The sequence below is a fragment of the Aulonocara sp. 'chitande type north' Nkhata Bay genome, linkage group LG23 (assembly GCF_057382095.1).
Source record: "Aulonocara sp. 'chitande type north' Nkhata Bay isolate Kocher_YH1m ecotype deep benthic linkage group LG23, A_spYH_male_GT1.1, whole genome shotgun sequence".
In the NCBI taxonomy this organism is placed as follows: domain Eukaryota; kingdom Metazoa; phylum Chordata; class Actinopteri; order Cichliformes; family Cichlidae; genus Aulonocara; species Aulonocara sp. 'chitande type north' Nkhata Bay.
Window position 1 is genome coordinate 25,581,024 of NC_141365.1, and position 18,053 is coordinate 25,599,076.

Here is an 18,053-nt window from a genome sequence, read left to right on the forward strand (position 1 = left end):
GCAGTCTCACCTGAGCCTGTTTTTTGCTTCTTTGTTTGCTCTCTTCAGCAGGTGGATTTAGACAAACCCCACAATCCTGAGACTGTAAAGCCCTTTTTTGTACACTTCTGTCCCAGAGAGGAGTGACTCCCCAAAACTAATCTTCTTATCCACTAAAACGTGCATATTTGTCTGTAAAGACACACGTGGAAGACACCAGAGAGCGTTTATCTTGATTATGGTTTAAATGTCAGTTTATCCAAACTTTATTTCCCCCGCGCTCCTCATCCCGTTTGTGTACTAGCATCTCACCACTATTTACTACCAAGTTGTACCCCAGGTTTTGTTTGGACTGCAATTAAAAATCAGCCAATCGGAACAGCCGGAAGGAGGGCTCGTGCGCCCGGAGCAAGGCTGGCAAAAAAAAAAAAAATCTGCCAATCACGCCCCGGGTAACCAATCAATGCGGACGCACGGGGGTAAAACACCGCGTCCTCTGGCTGGGAGGTGGGGAGGGTAGAGGACTTGGGGGGTGTTGGAGGGGGGCGGGGCTGTCTGGAAGAGAGAGAGAGAGATATAGAGAGAGAGAGGCAGGGGGAGAGAGAGTGAGAGAACAAGCGAATGAGAGAAGAGGCTCGCGAGCAGCGCCGCGCACTGTTCCACTGGATTGTACTTGAACGGGAGTTTGCGGTTTGGCAGGTTTATACACATCAAAACAGAACAAAGAGACGGGCTCGAGCACGGCCACAGCGCCGGGAAACAAGAGAGGAGAAAAAGAAGAAAGCGAGGGGAGAAATCTCAGCGACTGAATTACAAAAGAACTGAGGACACTCCGCTCATGGTTTCCACATCTACACGGGGACATAAACCGGGACTTTGTACGCTGTGGAGAATTTGCGAGGCTGTTCTTTTTTTTTTTTTTTTTCCTTCTTCTTCGTGTGTTTTGTTTGTTTTCTGCGGCCACCGAAAGTTTGCTTCGGGACAAGCGCGTGCCGTTTTTCTTATTTGAATTTTTAATGTTCGCAGTCTCACCCCAGCCAGAAACTTTCGAGCCGGACAGCACATGGTTTGAAAAAGGGCTTCTGAAAGACGTGGATGTTTTAATCCCTGCAGTAGAATGTTGTAAACACGAGAGGATTTTATCCACTTTTTTTTCTACTCCAGGATTTTTATTTTATTTTTCCGATGGTGTTTGCCAAAGAGAAAAAAAACCCTCTCCGTACTTTTAAAAGTTTGAATAATTCATGAGATACGATTTGCCTGCTCGAGAGAAGTGACGGTTTTAGAAAAAAAGAAGAAGAAAAAAGGGGGAAGAAAGAGAAAGAGAAAAAGGGAGGGGGGTTATCCACAAACATATTCATAAGGGGCTGACGGAATGGCCACCGCGGCTTCCAATCCTTATCTCCCCACCAATAGCATCTTATCGTCCGGCTCCATCGTGCACTCTGACTCCGGAGGTGGTGGCATGCAGCCGGGCAGCGCTGCGGTTACCTCCGGGTCTGGGGGCTACAGGGGGGACCCCACGGTCAAGATGGTTCAGAGTGACTTTATGCAGGGCGCCATGGCAGCGAGCAACGGGGGGCACATGCTGAGCCATGCCCACCAGTGGGTGACGTCCCTCCCGCACGCCGCCGCGGCCGCAGCGGCGGCCGCTGTGGCCGCGGCGGAAGCCGGGTCCCCCTGGTCGTCGAGCCCGGTCGGGATGACGGGCAGCCCGCAGCAGCAGGACGTGAAAGGATCCGGCAGAGACGACCTGCACACGGGCACGGCTCTACACCACAGGCCCCCCCACCTAGCTCCCCATCAGACTCACGCCGGGAGCTGGGGCAGCACCACGGCGGCTCACATCAACTCCATCTCCGGGGGCCAGCAGCAGCAGCAGTCGCTCATCTACTCCCAGCCCGGAGGCTTCACTGTCAACGGCATGCTGAGCCCGGGCGGACAGAGCCTAGTGCACCCAGGGCTGGTGAGGGGGAACACCCCGGACCTGGACCACGGCAGCCACCACCATCACCATCACCACCAGCATCCGCACCACCAGCACCACGGAGGCGGAGGAGGCGGAGGTGTCAACAGCCACGACCCGCACTCGGACGACGACACGCCGACCTCGGACGACCTGGAGCAGTTCGCCAAGCAGTTCAAGCAGCGGCGGATCAAGCTGGGCTTCACGCAAGCAGACGTGGGCCTGGCTCTGGGCACCCTGTATGGGAACGTCTTCTCGCAGACCACCATTTGCAGGTTCGAGGCTCTGCAGCTCAGCTTCAAGAACATGTGCAAGCTGAAGCCTTTGTTGAACAAGTGGCTCGAGGAGGCCGACTCTTCCACGGGCAGCCCTACCAGCATCGACAAGATCGCGGCGCAGGGGAGGAAGCGAAAGAAGCGCACGTCCATCGAGGTGAGCGTCAAGGGGGCTCTGGAGAGCCACTTTCTAAAATGCCCCAAGCCCTCGGCCCAGGAGATCAGCAGCCTGGCGGACAACTTGCAGCTGGAGAAGGAGGTGGTTAGAGTGTGGTTTTGCAATAGGAGACAGAAGGAAAAACGGATGACGCCCCCGGGAGTGGCGCAGACGCCGGAGGATGTGTACTCTCAGGTCGGCAATGTGAGTGCAGAAACACCGCCCCCCTCCATGGACTGCAAACGAATGTTCAGTGAAACATAGAAACAGCACAGCAGAATATTTTATATCAAATTAAAACTGTTTAGGACATAAAAGCAACACCATACAGACTATCGCCAAGATAGACAAAAAAACAGAAAAAAGACAGCAAAAAACATTTTTTTGATACTGTGATTGTGAGGGAATATGAATGAGACTGCAAAACAAAAACAAGAAAAATACAAAAAAACAAAAATGTGTTATCTATTTTTCACCAGAAACAAAAAACCTTCACCCCTTCCCTTCTTTTTTTCTTTTTGTGTCCTCCCCCCTCTCTTCTTCCAGGCCCTTAAAGAAATGTCTTTACCTAAAAGGTTCCTTCTGCTTTTTTCTTTCAGGGGCATTTTTTAGTAGATTACTTAAAAGATGATGCAAGTGAAGCGAGCGACCAGAGGGTGACAACCACAAGTTCATTCCACCAGGTAATTTTGGCGCATTGAGACAACAACCAAGAGGAAACCCAAGTATTTTTTATTATTATTATCATTATTATTACTATGATTATGACGATGATGATTCCGTTTAAAAAAAAAGAACGAAAGAAAAAGAAAATTCTCTGTCCCTCCAAATCCCCATAAAACAAAAAAGGACAAATTAAAAAATATCACCCCTCATTTCTCATTTTCCTGTGTTTGACTGAAGAAACAACAAAGGACGCTCTTTTTTTCTTTTTGGGGCTTTTACATTTTAATTATTTTTTTGTATATTCAGAAATGGGACTGAACCGCCCCTTTCTACTTCTCCATGCCCAACAATAACAAGAGAGACAGGAGGGGGGGTAAAAACTGCAACTGTGTGAAGAAGAGTGACATCCACGAGGCTTCCTTTATCATTTGCAGCTTCTTTTTGAGGTGGACTGCATGGTTTCACTTATGGAGAATTAGGGATATATTTTTTTCTTCTCCTTCCCTTTTTTGTTTGCCATCTTTGAGGCCCCTCACGAGAAAGAAAAGACGAGCAGGACCAGGACTGACCTGAAAAAAAAATACAAAATCCTTCACGTGGGAGCTTCTTCGATTCTACCTATTATTATTATTATTAATATTATTATTATTATTATTTAATGGACACCACGAGTGGATTTTTTCTTCTTCATATAAAAACACATATATATATATTTTTTTTCCCCCTCATCAACAAATAGAGACATTTGCAAAAGACTCCAGCTGCACTTCTTTGAGAGAAAAAGGACAAAAAAAGAAAAAAAATTCTGTTGCCAAGTGTGACTGAGTGGGTGCTGTGGATATCCTATTAATGCTGCCCTTTGTAAGCAGTATTCTTTGGTAGGTTTTAATAAACAAAAAGAAAAGAAAATGAAAAAAAACTGTAAAGGCGGCAATATAGATCACTAGATCAGATACTGATCTGAGTTATTTACTTTATATTTTTCATCCAAAAATGACTTGTTTTAATATTTTATTGGGAATACTTTCAACACGGTAATTTATTTTTCTTGCCCCCCACCCTCCCCACCCCTTCCTCCTCCTCAAGGAACTTGTGTAAGATGCTTTCCCCTCTCTTGTTTTTATTGTTTTGTTTTTTTAAAAAAAAATATGTGTAAATATATATGTATATATATTTACATATATATAAAAAAATTGCCCTTATTTGTTTAATTTTGTTTTCTAAAGGAGCACAAATCACCATAAGCTGACCGTTGTTAGGTAATAAGGGTATATTTTGATGTGATCAGTTTGATTGTAATTTAATTTCAGTAGTGGTTCCGTACGAGCTGATTGAGACACAATAAATTTGTTAGAATGAAACGCAGTCATGTTGTGTTTTCCACTTTTATTTACTCATGTATTTAACACAAAAGCTCAAAAATAATCCAGATGCTGTTATTTGCGTGCACAGCTGCAGAATAATAATAAAACGCGGGATTCATTTATTTAAAAAAAAAAAAAACAGCGCCGGGATTTGTTGATGTAGTAAGAGTGCGTGATGATGGGGTAAAGGTGCAGTAGTGTTCTCATCATCGTCATCATGCCTTAACTGTGTGTGTGTGAGTGGAACATCGCGGTCAGCTGCAGGCCTGCACAGTGCATGTGCTCGTCTGGCTGTTTGTTTACATCTGCTGCCTCTTCAGGGCCTGCGCAAAAAGCAGGAAAGTTAGCCTTCAGGCTGGGAAATGGTTCCTACTTATATTTAAAACAGAAATAAGTAAATAGGATTAAAACGAGTGTCTCTATTGTGTAGTTTTAAAACAAACGACTGTGGTTTTACAGTAATTCTGCTGTTTTGTATATTCACACACACACATATATATATACATATGTGTGTGTGTGTGTGTGTGTGTGTGTGTGTGTGTGTGTGTGTGTGTGTGTGTGTGTGATACAGGTACAGTAGGGCGCTGTGGGTTAGTGTCGCTGCTGTGTGGAGCCTCCTGATGTTCTGGGGTTGTGTGTTATGTAATATTTAAGCTCGCAGTCCAGATAAACACACTCAGCATCATGTTTGGGGATTTTTTTTCATCCTCCTGCTTTAATTCTGCTCAACATTACGAGAGGCTAATCCGCACAATGATTTCCTTAAGTTAGACTTTATAAGCCGGCTGCCTGGCTCTCCTCTGCCCCTCGCTGTGCAGGTGTGTTTGGGTCCACGGGCTCCATAAACCCGGTGAGGCTGACATGTTGTTTTAGGATCCGGGGCAGTGGGTCACTGAGGTTTTTAAGCACCGAGTGTGTCCACAGCTCAGCACGGTGCAGTCTGACAGGGAAATATACCAGCCAAACAATATCACTAATAGCGCCTGCGCAGACCAAAAAAAGCATCTTGTAATGTTTATCTTCCTGTAGTAAATCTAAATTATTTTTATTATTGTTGTTGTTATCATGCAAATTTTATCACCATGAAAACGTGTCCCTGTCTTTCAAACTTTTTTTTTTAATTTGTACTGAAAATATACAAAATATATAGATATTTTGTTTATTTCACTTTTTTTTCTGGAGTTGTCTTGCTCGCCTATTCAGCAAAAACTCACCAAACGTGTCCTCGCGCTGCAGGATTTTGAATTTCGCGGATGATTTCCCTATACTAGTTGCTTAGCAACTGAATTCAATGATATAGAGAGAAGTGGGCATCATTTTTCTTTGTCTCCATTAGTAAAAGTGGCAGCAGAGGAGGCACGCTGCTGCACGTGAAGCCAGCAAAAACAAAACAAACAAAAAAAAACTTTACACCCTCTCTCGTGCATTTTTGCCTTTTAAAAAATAATATAATTAATTAAAATATTTTAAAAGGTGCCGGGCTGCTTGTTTAATTGTGTTTAAATTACAAATAAATAAATAAATATGTGGGCGTGCTTATGAGACAGTAAACATTAAAATAAAATAAAAATAAAATACCGCGAGGTTCTAGTTTGGCCTACCTATTGCACGCGCTCATTATGCATGCAGTTCCTGTGCTCCTCTGCATAAAAAAAAAAAAAACCCCAAAGAGAAAGTCACGTGACTCGCCGAGATAAGACCTTCAGCACAGGCAGGAACAATCGAGGTTCCTCTGCAACAAATCCCACACTTGTGCGTTTACATTGCGTTTATGGATTCCAACCAAAAAAAAGACACAGACACACACAAAGAAGAGGAAGAAGAAGAAAAATAGCTTTGAGAGCATCCAACAGTTTGCTCTTGCACAAATATCCCAATCTAGAGAGACATTTTTAACCAAAGGGCGACACAAGAAACACACACAGGAGGGGAAAAAAAAGAGTTTCAAATCTCATAATGGGTTTTGATCCGCCTATTCTCCAACAGCTTTGCCTTTTTCATGGGTTTTCATAGCCGTGTTGGCAGCAGTAGCACGCGGGTGTGCATGCATGTAGGTGTGCGCGCGCGCACCGGTAGGCCCCGGGAGCTGGGAGCGCTTCGCTTTCCCCGCTATTGATTCTGGGGACGACGGTGGCCCGACAGGCTCGCCTCGCCCGTCCGCGCTAATTAAAGCCGCTCGTTGTCACAGCTATGCGCTCTTTAAAACCAGGCTTCAGCAGGGTGGAGGGCGGGTGGAGGGACTCCAGATTTTTCCTATAAATCCAAACTTTTGATGATAAATATTTCATGGGCCTTCAATCAGCCGCCGACACACACACATACACGCAAAGTCTGCTTGAGCGCAAGAAATCTAATAAAAAAAAACAGTTACTTAATGAGATTCATATTTCAGTAAATGCTTCTGTTTGAATAAAAATAAATACACGTGTGTCTATTTGACTGCGACGTTCACGCTTGAATACATCCACCCAGACTTACAGGTGTTTGGGTTTGTTTTTCATAACGTTTTTACTGTTTTTAAATTAATAATACGCACCTCTGAAATCATATTTATACCCACCCTGTTTCAGAGGTTTTGAGCGCATTTACCACGCACAGGGTTTCTACTTTTAACAAGGCCCCGCACAACTTCCTCACTTTCTTGGCTCCACTTTCTCTGAAAGCACACCTATGGGGCAGGTGGGTGCCGGTCTCGCCCTCTGACCTGGTGAAAATGTGCATACGCACAACTGGATTCTCCCTTCAAACCCTCCACCCACCCACCCACCCACCCCAAAAACCACCACGTTCATATTTACTCCACGTGTCGGGCGCATGAATATGGATTATTCAGAGCTGCTCTCCGCAGGGAGCCTTCCGCTTCCACGTCTACATGGATTTATGTGTGCTGCAGAAGAGAGGGAGAGGGAGAGAGAGACGCTCAGAAAAACCTATCCCCGTCTTCTGACTTCTGATCGTCATTAACAGTGGGTAGGATTTCCAGCCACCATGGCGCTTTATTTCACCCCACTCGTGTCCCGGTTGTCGGGCTGTCATCGTGGAAATTTTACGAGAAATTGTGGGAGCTGCTACAGGGTCAGTTTCAATTTTTGTGTGAAGATAATTCCCCATTTTTTAAAATTTTTATTTTACTATATTTACAATTTAATATACATTCCGCAAACTAATAATAATAGTATATTTTATTATCATAAATCTAGTTTTATTTGTGAGTTATTTGTAATTTATTCTGAATTATTTATTAGTAATTAAGTAAATAGTTTTGTTTATAATTTCATTTATTCGTAATTTATTTTTGTTTGTTTTGAATTCATTTTACAGCAATTGTACAGATTTTTTTCAAACGCACTATAACTAAGGTTGACGCAACTATTTTAGTTATTCTTTTACTAGTCATCGTTATTCTTACCCCATTATTATTAATAATATTGTTATTATTATTATCATCAGTATTTGCATATTTGTATGTAAATATAAAAAGAAAGTGGCATGCTAGACATTTACGGGAGACTTTTTTTCCCTCCTCTTCTCTCGACATCAGAATATCTATCAGAGTCAAACAAAAGCAGTAGATCATAACAGGCCTCCGTGTAAATACAGCTTATCAAGACTCTATTGTGGCAGCAGGGAGAGAAGAAGAAGAAGGAGAAGAAGAAGGAGAGGAGGATGTTTTAAAATATGACGTGACTCTCGGGGGTTTCCTCTCTATAAATTGTGAAGGTCATGGTTTTGTGAGCAGGCAGGATGGATAGGTGGAGGAGGAGGAGGGTGGGGTGAATGGAGTCTGAAGGCAGCTCAGCTCTCACAGAGGTAATGTGCTTCAGCACCTCATCTGCCTGCGTGCATTTCAAAAGCGCAGAAAGCCTGCGCGCTGAAGTCTAATGTTTGTGGGGGTTTTCTACTCCTCTTCCTCTTTTTAAATCTTTAACTTTAACTCAGCAACACGAGAGCTTTGATTAGCAGTTCAGATACAAAATGCTCCATTAAAAAAAAACAAAATGATTATTGATTATTTAGACACGAGATTTTCAAAATAAATTCACCTCAAACGCTCCTCCACATCCCTGTAAGTGTTTCTCGCCTTTACACTGATGTGCTTCGGGTTTAAAATACCGCTAAAGTGTTTTTTTAAATTATTATTAGTATCATTGTAATTGTTTGTAATAATCATGTAATAAGCACATAATTCTCATAAGTGCGTCACGGGAATTAAAATTTCTTATTATGAAGGCGGTAAATAAACACACTTACAGGAAAGTTTAGTAGCAGCGAAATTCCTTTTTTTGTTTGTTTGTTTTAAGTCACACGCACACACACACACACACACACACACACACACACACACACACACACACACACACACACACACACACTATTACAATAAGTTGTATTTTCCAAAGGAAGTTTTTAGACGAAAAGTAGTCAGTGCGCAGACTACAGACCCCACACACCCCTCATTAATTATTATATCATATTATATAATATACAACATATACAATATATCAAATGAAATCAGGTGTTCATACGTGTGTGTGCGCGTAATTTTAGTCTCTGCGTGTTGTGTGTGGCTCACTTTGTGTCCCTGAAACGCCTCACTGAGAGGGAAAAGTTATATAGACAAATACAGAAGAAGCCCAGAAAGTGAAACTAGACTTCTAACCCCTCTTCATCCGCCTTTAAGCTCATCAAACACAAATGTGGATCTCTTTTACACTAAAAAAAAAAAAAAAAAAAAAAAGGAAAAAAGCTTGAATAAATCCAGCTCACCTGTCAGTTCCCTCCATATTTACCCGCATTAAAGTGACTTAAACAACAACTCCTTCACGTTTTCATGAGTATTTTTCCACAATCAAAGCCTAATCTAATCCAGACATCTTCTCCACACACCCCACCTCCCCCCCGTCCCTCCATCCTCTTTTCTTTTTTTCTTTTCTTATAACCACAGCTTCTCCTCTCCGGTTTCCCTGACCTTACAGCGCCACCCAGTGGACGCTCGAGCTGACTCCCCGTTTGATTTTTCCAGCTCCCCTTGTCATTATCTCCAGCAGAATCAACAACATCCTTAATCAGAGTTAATTAATAAACCTGACATTTTCGTTTAGCTCGAGATTGTGTGCAGGTCTGCAAAGGTTTTAAGTCACTTTGTGTCATTTTGTGGACTTCAGGCTGGAAAGTTAGCCATGCAGATACAGGAAATGGGTTTAATGAGCATTTATTTAAAAAAATAAAAATAAAAAATACAATGCTATCCATTATTTATTAATTAAAGCTGAACTTCTTATTGCTTTTTTTATTATCATTATTTAAGCATTACAATCACTGAGCACCGATGGAGTATGTGATGTGTGTTTATCAGACCGACCTGTCAAAATCTCTACATTTTCAGCTTTTCATCACTTAAATAAGAAGCTAAAGAGCTCTTTGGTATCTCCTGTTGGTTCATTGATTGTCTAATCTCCTTTGCAACACTTTTGTACACTTTGTAGCTGTCCAGACGAGTACGGTCTCCAAGTGTTTATGCCATCCAAGTTAATGCCTTCTTCTTGAGCAATCAAAGCAAACAAGTTGAGAACGTTCTGGATGCTTTGAGAGGAAATCTGTTTCTTGCAGATTCAGCTATAGATGTAACCATGTCATCACTGGGAACTTGTTCCTGGTCTTGATATGATTCTTTAAACATTAGGCAGCTTTGGCTGTTTTATCTTTCTCGTTTTTAATTGTTGTAATTTTAATATGTTTGTCTGAAACAGGTCTCTCTTGTAATTGAGACAGTCTCAGTCTAACCTGTATAAATAAAGGTTAAATAAAAAAAAACATTACTTAATAATATTAATAACATTACTGAATATTACTTAATATTTTTGGCTTTATTTATACTACAGCACTTGGGTATTATCGGTGGCTCTAAAAAAACATTTGATGGTAAATATGATAAATATAATATTTTTTTGCAAATTACACACATTTTGCATCTCCCAAAAATAGTAGCTGTTTTCATGCTTATTTTGAAAATTTTATCACCACCTCAAAGGGTTTCCTGTTGGCATCTGTTCAGCTTTTTTCAGTTGTGATGCAGTTTTGGGAGGGGGGGGATTGAGATCTTGTTTTGCAGCATCCTCGGTTAAACACATGCTACACCCGTGCTCATGATCCCACATAAAAGACAGCCAACCGGGCTTTATTTGTAGCCATGGGAACCAGGAAGCTAGTTAGTGATCTTTCACATTTTCTCCTGCTGTAGATTCGGGTGATGCGAGGTTGAGACTGGCTTTTCAGTCTGTGCACATGCGTTTGGAAAAGCTGCTTTGTGGTGTTGTTGTTGTTCCTGCTAAGGCTACACAACTGATCTGTTATCATTAATGTGTTGGTTCTTTTCTGTGAAGAAGCATCTAGTTCACTGTTAGTTTTTAGTTTTATTTAGGTTTGGTGAAAATGGAGGAAATGGCTTTCTTGAACACTTATTTTTGATTCCATGCAGTAATCTGAGTACTTACTCACTTAATGTATTGATTTTTTCAGTGTTTTTTTTTTGTTTGTTTTGTTTTGTTTTGTTTTGTTTTTTTGTTAATCTAACTGATCCCCCCTCAGATGAAAAAAATGTTGTCAGGGGCTCAAAAATCCTCTTCCATGCCTTTAATGTTTCAGTGAGTTTAATTAGACTAATTTTAAAGTGTGTCTAGGCTACTTTTAGCTTATTTCCAGTTACCCTATAGTTACTTAACTTATAACTTTCTGTACCTGATTTAGTATTTTATCCATTTATCCACTATTCAATTTTAATTTTGTAGCTAACATCTTGTTTCTATGGTTAGCTAACAAATTTAGTTATTTAGCCATACTTATGTTATGTTTAGCTGTACTATTAGCCATATTTCTTTGGCAAATCAATTCATATATATATTATAAACACACTTTTAGCTGTCTATGCTCATCAGTGCATATCAAAACTTGTCAATACATGCTTATCAATAGTTTTATCTGGCTAGTTTGACTCAGTTCATAGTGTTAGCTTAAAATTGAACAGTTAGCTATATTTTGGGCAAAATAACGTAATAATATTATATTCTATCCATACTTTAAGCTTTCATGCTAAAAGTGTTTTACCACTTTTATCAAGCTAGTTCAACTCTTAACTCAGAGTGGTAGCAAATTAAATACTAATTATTTAGCAAATTCATATAGCTGTGGGTTTTTATAAATAATTTTAGCTAGCTACTTTTTTCCCATTATATTTAGCTAATGATCTGCTAATAATTTGTTGAGCTATGCTACTGGATAATATTTCTCCTGGAAGCTATACTTAATTAATTTAAGTTAGCTGCTCTATAACAAGTTTGTTTATTTATTTCAATATTTTTAGTTACTGATTAATAATTTGACTTTGAGCTGTACTTTTTGCAAAACAGTCGCAATTTTGGCTAGCTATTTTATATCAACTGTTAAATTTAGTTAACATTTGTATAAGTGTTTCAGGCATTGATCACTTTTATCAGTGGTGCAGCTGATCTATTTGAATCTTGTATACATTCCCTTTGGCTTCTATTTTCTCACCCTTATCATCTTTATAACCGGTAATCTTACTTCTTCAGATCCAGCCTATCATTTGCATTATCATTAATATTCCTACTTTTAAAGTGTCTTAGTGTTTCAAAGAGTTGCATAAAGTCTCTAAATTTAACACAAAGTGGAGCAAAGTTTAAAACAGAATAATATTCTTGCAGGGACCTTTTGAGATACTCATGGCATGTGTTTCATCTATTCATAAAGTTAGTGAACCCAGCCTGACCTATGACTCTCAGCAAGAGCTTGCTTACTTCTAAAATCTTGTGTCAAAAAGCTGGTCAACATTTTGAAGCACTCACAGCTTTTGTGGACGCCTACTGACAGCCGGCTGCCAACAACTTCTATTTATGTTGGCTCTGAAAAAACAACAGTACAGAGAGGGGGATTCAGAAGGTGCCAAGTTATGACTTGGTAACCTCAAAAAGCAGAGAAAAAGAAGTGATTCTCCAAAGACGCGCCAAACACTTTCTGCTTACAAGCAGACAAACATCACATGGGGACGGCTTCTCTCAAATAGACATGGATTTGGAGGCAGATGTTTTTGTAGTTTGGGCTTTGAGGAGGTAATTCTGGGGACATTTTGGATTTGGTGTCAGGATATCCAAGATCAGAATGTGGTTTAGCTCTTTGGGACCGTTTCAGTGTGTCTACATGTAAAAATGTGAACATAAGTGTACAATAATGTTTCTCACCATAGGCCTGCACATTAGATTTTACCAGTGTCCTATCCCAGGGAGCATCACGGAGCGGTGACGGATCTACAAGCCAGACAGATCGATGGCTAGGGGACAGAGACAGGGGTCGGTTGGTCCTCAGGGGTGCGTCGGTGACATCTCCTGCTGCAGCTCGCCGGCCAGCCGCCAGCTCGGGTCAGCCATCCCAGCCGGCCCGTTCGCTCTGGCAGCAGTTACCAAGGTGACAGCATGTCAGCGCAGCCCCACAGCGCCACTGAGGGCAGGAGGGAAGGGCGGAGGGGAGCGAGCAGGGAGCCAGATGCATCACCAGTTCTGATGGGTTTGTCAATACTGCTTAGATCCAGGGGGAGCAGAGCCCGCCGTGACACACGCTGGGCCTCTCCAGAGAGCCAACACACACACACTCCCTCACACACCATCCTAATGCTGTAGGTGCAGTTTGCCTCATGGGCACTTACTTTATATCTCTAAATGAAACCTTTGCAGGATATTGTCTTGTCCCAGTTAATGCAAACACCTCTGGGAAGATATAGACACCATCGTTTACAGTATGATACATACAGATATGTATTCACATGGGTATATGTTAGCAAGTTAGATCTCCAACAAGCTCCAGTATCCCTTCACTGACCCCACCTATCATATTCCAGTCTTTAGATTAGTTTGATAAACCTTCATTCTTACTCATTTTTGGAGGCAACCCCCAAACCCTGAATGTTTCTACTATGACTCCAATAGAAGAATATTTAACTTACTTAAGTCGAGTTCTACAATGTCAAAAGTTTTGCCATTGCATAATATATTAGTTACGTTTTATATATAAATACTTAGCTAGGTTAATTATTACAGCTAATGTAGCTTTCTTTCTCTGCCATTTCTTTTAAATTTAGCTACACATTAGATAAATATTTGGTATTTAATAACATATTAGTCACATATTTTAAATATTTAGCTACATAATAGCTAAATATTATGTAGCTAAATAATACATAATATTATTATGTATTAGATACATATTTTAGATTTTTTTATTTGTTACTTTTAGCTAGCTATATTTATTGCTTTTAGATAAGTCTTAATGCTGCACTTCTACCATTTGCTAATACTTTAGCACAGTTCATTCACTGCAAGAGGGTCCTGAATTTAAACCCTAGATCTATATGCCAGACCTTCTGGGTGAATTTTTTATGTTCACTCTGTGCTTTCCCAAGTTTCCTCTGGAGCTCTATTTTTCCCCCCAATATCAAAAGTATCCTAGGTTAACACTTCCTGTTTTGGCCCAATAGAGTCTAACAAAATGGAGTCTATTTTAGCTTCTAGGTTGATAGATTAGTTGCTAATCTTTCCACAAGGCTCTTTAAAACTGCAAAATTGGTTAGCAGGTACACATATTTAGTCTGACAGGTACCTCAACACAAACCCTAACCATTGTCAAAAAACAACTCATAACCATAAAATGTACTAGATTACCTGACAGATTCCAGCATGTTTGTCTTAGAAATTCACACAGACATGTCGGGTGACACAACTATTGTGTTCTGGACTTATTTGCACAACTGGTTTTGAAAAATTAAACCATCATCATGAGTTATATCCTCTATGGTTACACAGATAAAAGCACATTCTGTTCCATTCATACAGTTAGAAAGGATTTATGAGGCTGTTAGATATACAACTGCAAGTCATTTAAATGATTTCAGTATAGTAGGTATGCTCTGCTTACAGTGCCTATTATAACAAAGTAAAGTGAGAGTACTGAGACTGGTTAAATATGCAGTTGTTAGCGTGCCTGAACATTGAGTTGATGGTTCAATTTCAAGATAGCTTTGATATGTAGACAAAAACATGTAGTGTTTGATGATGTAAAGCATTAATCTCACAACTCAATGCACAAGTGGCCATAAATTGTCAAATGTTACATTTTATTTCACTCACTGTGTGCTTACACACCACTCTGCATTTAATTATTAGTTATAGATAGTCTCTGGTCCTCTTCCACAGCATGTCTTTGGCCTGTCTTTTTCCCATCACCCCCAACCAGTCATGACAGATGGCCGCCCCACCCTGAGTCCACCTCTGCTGGAGGTTTCTTCCTGTTAAAAGGGAGTTTTTCCTTCCCACTGTCACCAAAGCACTTGCTCATAGGGGTCATATGATTATTGGGTCTTTACCTTACAAGCTAAAGGACCTTGAAGCAGCTGTTGTTGTGATTTGGCACTATATAAATAATATTGAATTGAATTTGAGTTTTTGTGTTGTTGTCTTTGACCTAACGTTGCTGTGTTTTGGACTTTAGAGGCACCGTATTTGACCGACAGAACTGTTTGAATCAATTATTGATACGTCACAACACAAATCCAAGTATTGTTTCATTTGTATGAAGCACCTGTGTCACAGTCTTTACCCTGTAGGGAACAGTGACATACTACAAACTCACATATACAGGGTGGGCCATTTATATGGATACACCGTAATAAAATGGGAATGGTTGGTGATATTAAAGTCCTGTTTGTGGCACATTAGTATATGTGAGGGGGCAAACTCCTCAAGATGGGTGGTGACCATGGTGTCCATTTAAAAGTCGGCCATCTTGGATACAACTTTTGTTTTTTCAATAGGAAGAGGGCCATGTGACACATCAAACTTATTGGTAATGTCACAAGAAAAACAATGGCGTGCTTGGTTTCAACGTAACTTTATTCTTTCATGAGTTATTTACAAGTTTCTGACCACTTATAAAATGTGTTCAATGTGCTGTCCATTGTGTTGGATTGTCAATGCAACCCTCTTCTCCCACTCTTCACACACTGATAGCAACACCGCAGGAGAAATGCCAGCACAGGCATCCAGTATCCGTAGTTTCAGGTGCTGCACATCTCGTATCTTCACACCATAGACAATTGCCTTCAGATGACCCCAAAGATAAAAGTCTAAGGGGGTCAGATCGGGAGACCTTGGGGGCCATTCAACTGGCCCACGATGACCAATCCACTTTCCAGGAAACTGTTCATCTAGGAATGCTCGGACCTGGCACCCATAATGTGGTGGTGCACCATCTTGCTGGAAAAACTCAGGGAACGTGCCAGCTTCAGTGCATAAAGAGGGAAACACATCATCATGTAGCAATTTCACATATCCAGTGGCCTTGAGGTTTCCATTGATGAAGAATGGACCCACTATCGTTGTACCCCATATACCACACCAAACCATCACTTTTGTTGTTCCATCAGTCTTGGAGGGATCCATCCAAGGGTTAGTGTCAGACCAATAGCGGTGGTTTTGTTTGTTAACTTCACCATTCACATAAAAGTTTGCCAATCTTTGTTTTGCCCATTCTACAAATTCTGTGCGCCGATCTGGGTCATCCTCGTTGAGATGCTGCAGTAGCTGGAGTTTGTAAGGGTGCCATTTGTGAGTAGCTAATATCCGCCGAAGGGATGTTCGACTAATGCCACTCTCCAGTGACATGCGGCGAGTTCTACGCTGTGGGCTCTTGTTGAATGAAGCTAGGACAGCCACTGATGTTTCTTCATTAGTGACAGTTTTCTTGCGTCCACATTTTGGCAAATCCAACACTGAACCAGTTTCACAAAACTTAGGAAGCAGTTTGCTAACTGTACCATGGGAGATGGGTGGTCTCGTAGGGTGTCTTGCATTGAAATCTGCTGCAATGACCCGGTTACTGCTTTCACCAGATATCAACACAATTTCGATCCGCTCCTCATGTGTTAACCTCTTCGACATGTCAATGGCTGTGAACAAAGAGAAACTTGTAAATAACTCATGAAAGAATAAAGTTACGTTGAAACCAAGCACACCATTGTTTTTCTTGTGACATTACCAATAGGTTTGATGTGTCACATGGCCCTCTTCCTATTGAAAAAACAAAAGTTGTATCCAAGATGGCCGACTTCTAAATGGCCACCATGGTCACCACCCATCTTGAGGAGTTTGCCCCCTCACATATACTAATGTGCCACAAACAGGACTTTAATATCACCAACCATTCCCATGTTATTACGGTGTATCCATATAAATGGCCCACCCTGTACTACCATTAACAGTATCTTCACAGACTCAGAAACACTCCTCTGCACATGCCCACAATGCTGGATAGAGCACATATTTTGTTGTACTCCTGTATCCACACAACAATATTTACAGGGCCACACACTCCTGACTGAATGATTATTTGAGGATTAAGCTGTTGGTGCAGGACTCAAGCTGACAGATAAAAATTACAGTAGTGTGTGCAGCGGGACCAAAGAGAGCGAGGAAGAAAGAAAGAGAGAGAGAGAGAGAGAGAGAGAGAGAGAGCACGCCTGGCCCATCTGACTCTGTATCTCATTAACCAAAGTGAGGGGCGATGGGGGGGCGGTTGGAAAAGTAGCATCAGCCAGAGGAGCTCAGAGGAGCTCGCAGTGTAACCATTTCTAGGCCGTGGATTTAATAGATTACTAATGATCGGCCACAGGTTTTTCCAAGTTAGACATTAAAAGGCGGACGCCCAAACTGAGATCATTGCTAATCCGTAGGTTTTCACCTCTCCCGAAGCCCCGCTTTGATATGTGAAGAAGAGCGGCGTACACATGCTTGAATTCAAAGCTGTTAGTTTTGGGGAAGGAGAGGTTTACGGCTAATCTAACGCTCCTATCTCGGCGTGGAGAGGTGTCGTTGAAGAAGAAGGTGTGAGGATATGCAGAGCACCTGCGATTCCACACAGGCTCTATATCCAATCTGACCAATCCTCTTAGCAAGAGAGAGCTGAGCTCTGCCCTCCCTCGAAAAGTCTCTTTTTCATTATGTCAGTGTTTAATGCCTAACGAGGGAGAGGAGAGAGGTAAAAATATATATGTATAGTGTAGCTTTGGCAGAGCTTGTTTGCAGCTAATGCCAGAGTGCTACTGTCAATTTTTCATGGCAGTTTCACAACCACCACGATGTCTGCATCCTCTCCGTCCTTCCAGTCGACATGAGCTTGCAGGAGAAAAGTGAAAAACCCGATTTAAAGACTTTACGTGCGCTCTACCTCTGGCGCGTCGCAACACGACTTTAGCAATTAGCAAACACGGAGGTTGCCTGCACTCGAACGCCATTCGAATGGCTTCCGCTGCCGTTTAAAAGCTTTGCTCGCTGAAATAAAAGTAATTAATTGGTGTTATACACCAAGGACATAATTATCTTTTCCAGTAACTGGCACATATTTAATTACCAGTAATTGTTCCCCAAGCCTTGTTCAAAAGTGTTGTGTGCACCAGACAGTTCTGATATATTATACACTAATCCTGCACTTGATACTCAGTCAATTAGGAAATGTGTGTCAAAGAGCAATCATGTAAACAGCACTGTGGAACAACACACATCCTTCTGAGACATGGGCCTTCATCG

The 18,053-nt window shown here is 41.4% G+C and overlaps 1 protein-coding gene across 1 annotated transcript; it reads left to right on the forward strand.

Annotated features, from left to right (window-relative positions):
- The first annotated feature begins 616 nt into the window (after nt 1-616).
- On the forward strand, nt 617-6,547 carry LOC147301891 (POU domain, class 3, transcription factor 3-B). Its single transcript, XM_086281971.1, has 2 exons — nt 617-2,581; nt 2,977-6,547. The coding sequence occupies exons 1-2, from the start codon at nt 1,355-1,357 to the stop codon at nt 3,076-3,078; spliced, it is 1,329 nt and encodes a 442-aa protein (XP_086138097.1). The 5' UTR covers nt 617-1,354; the 3' UTR covers nt 3,079-6,547.
- The last annotated feature ends 11,506 nt before the right edge of the window (nt 6,548-18,053 follow it).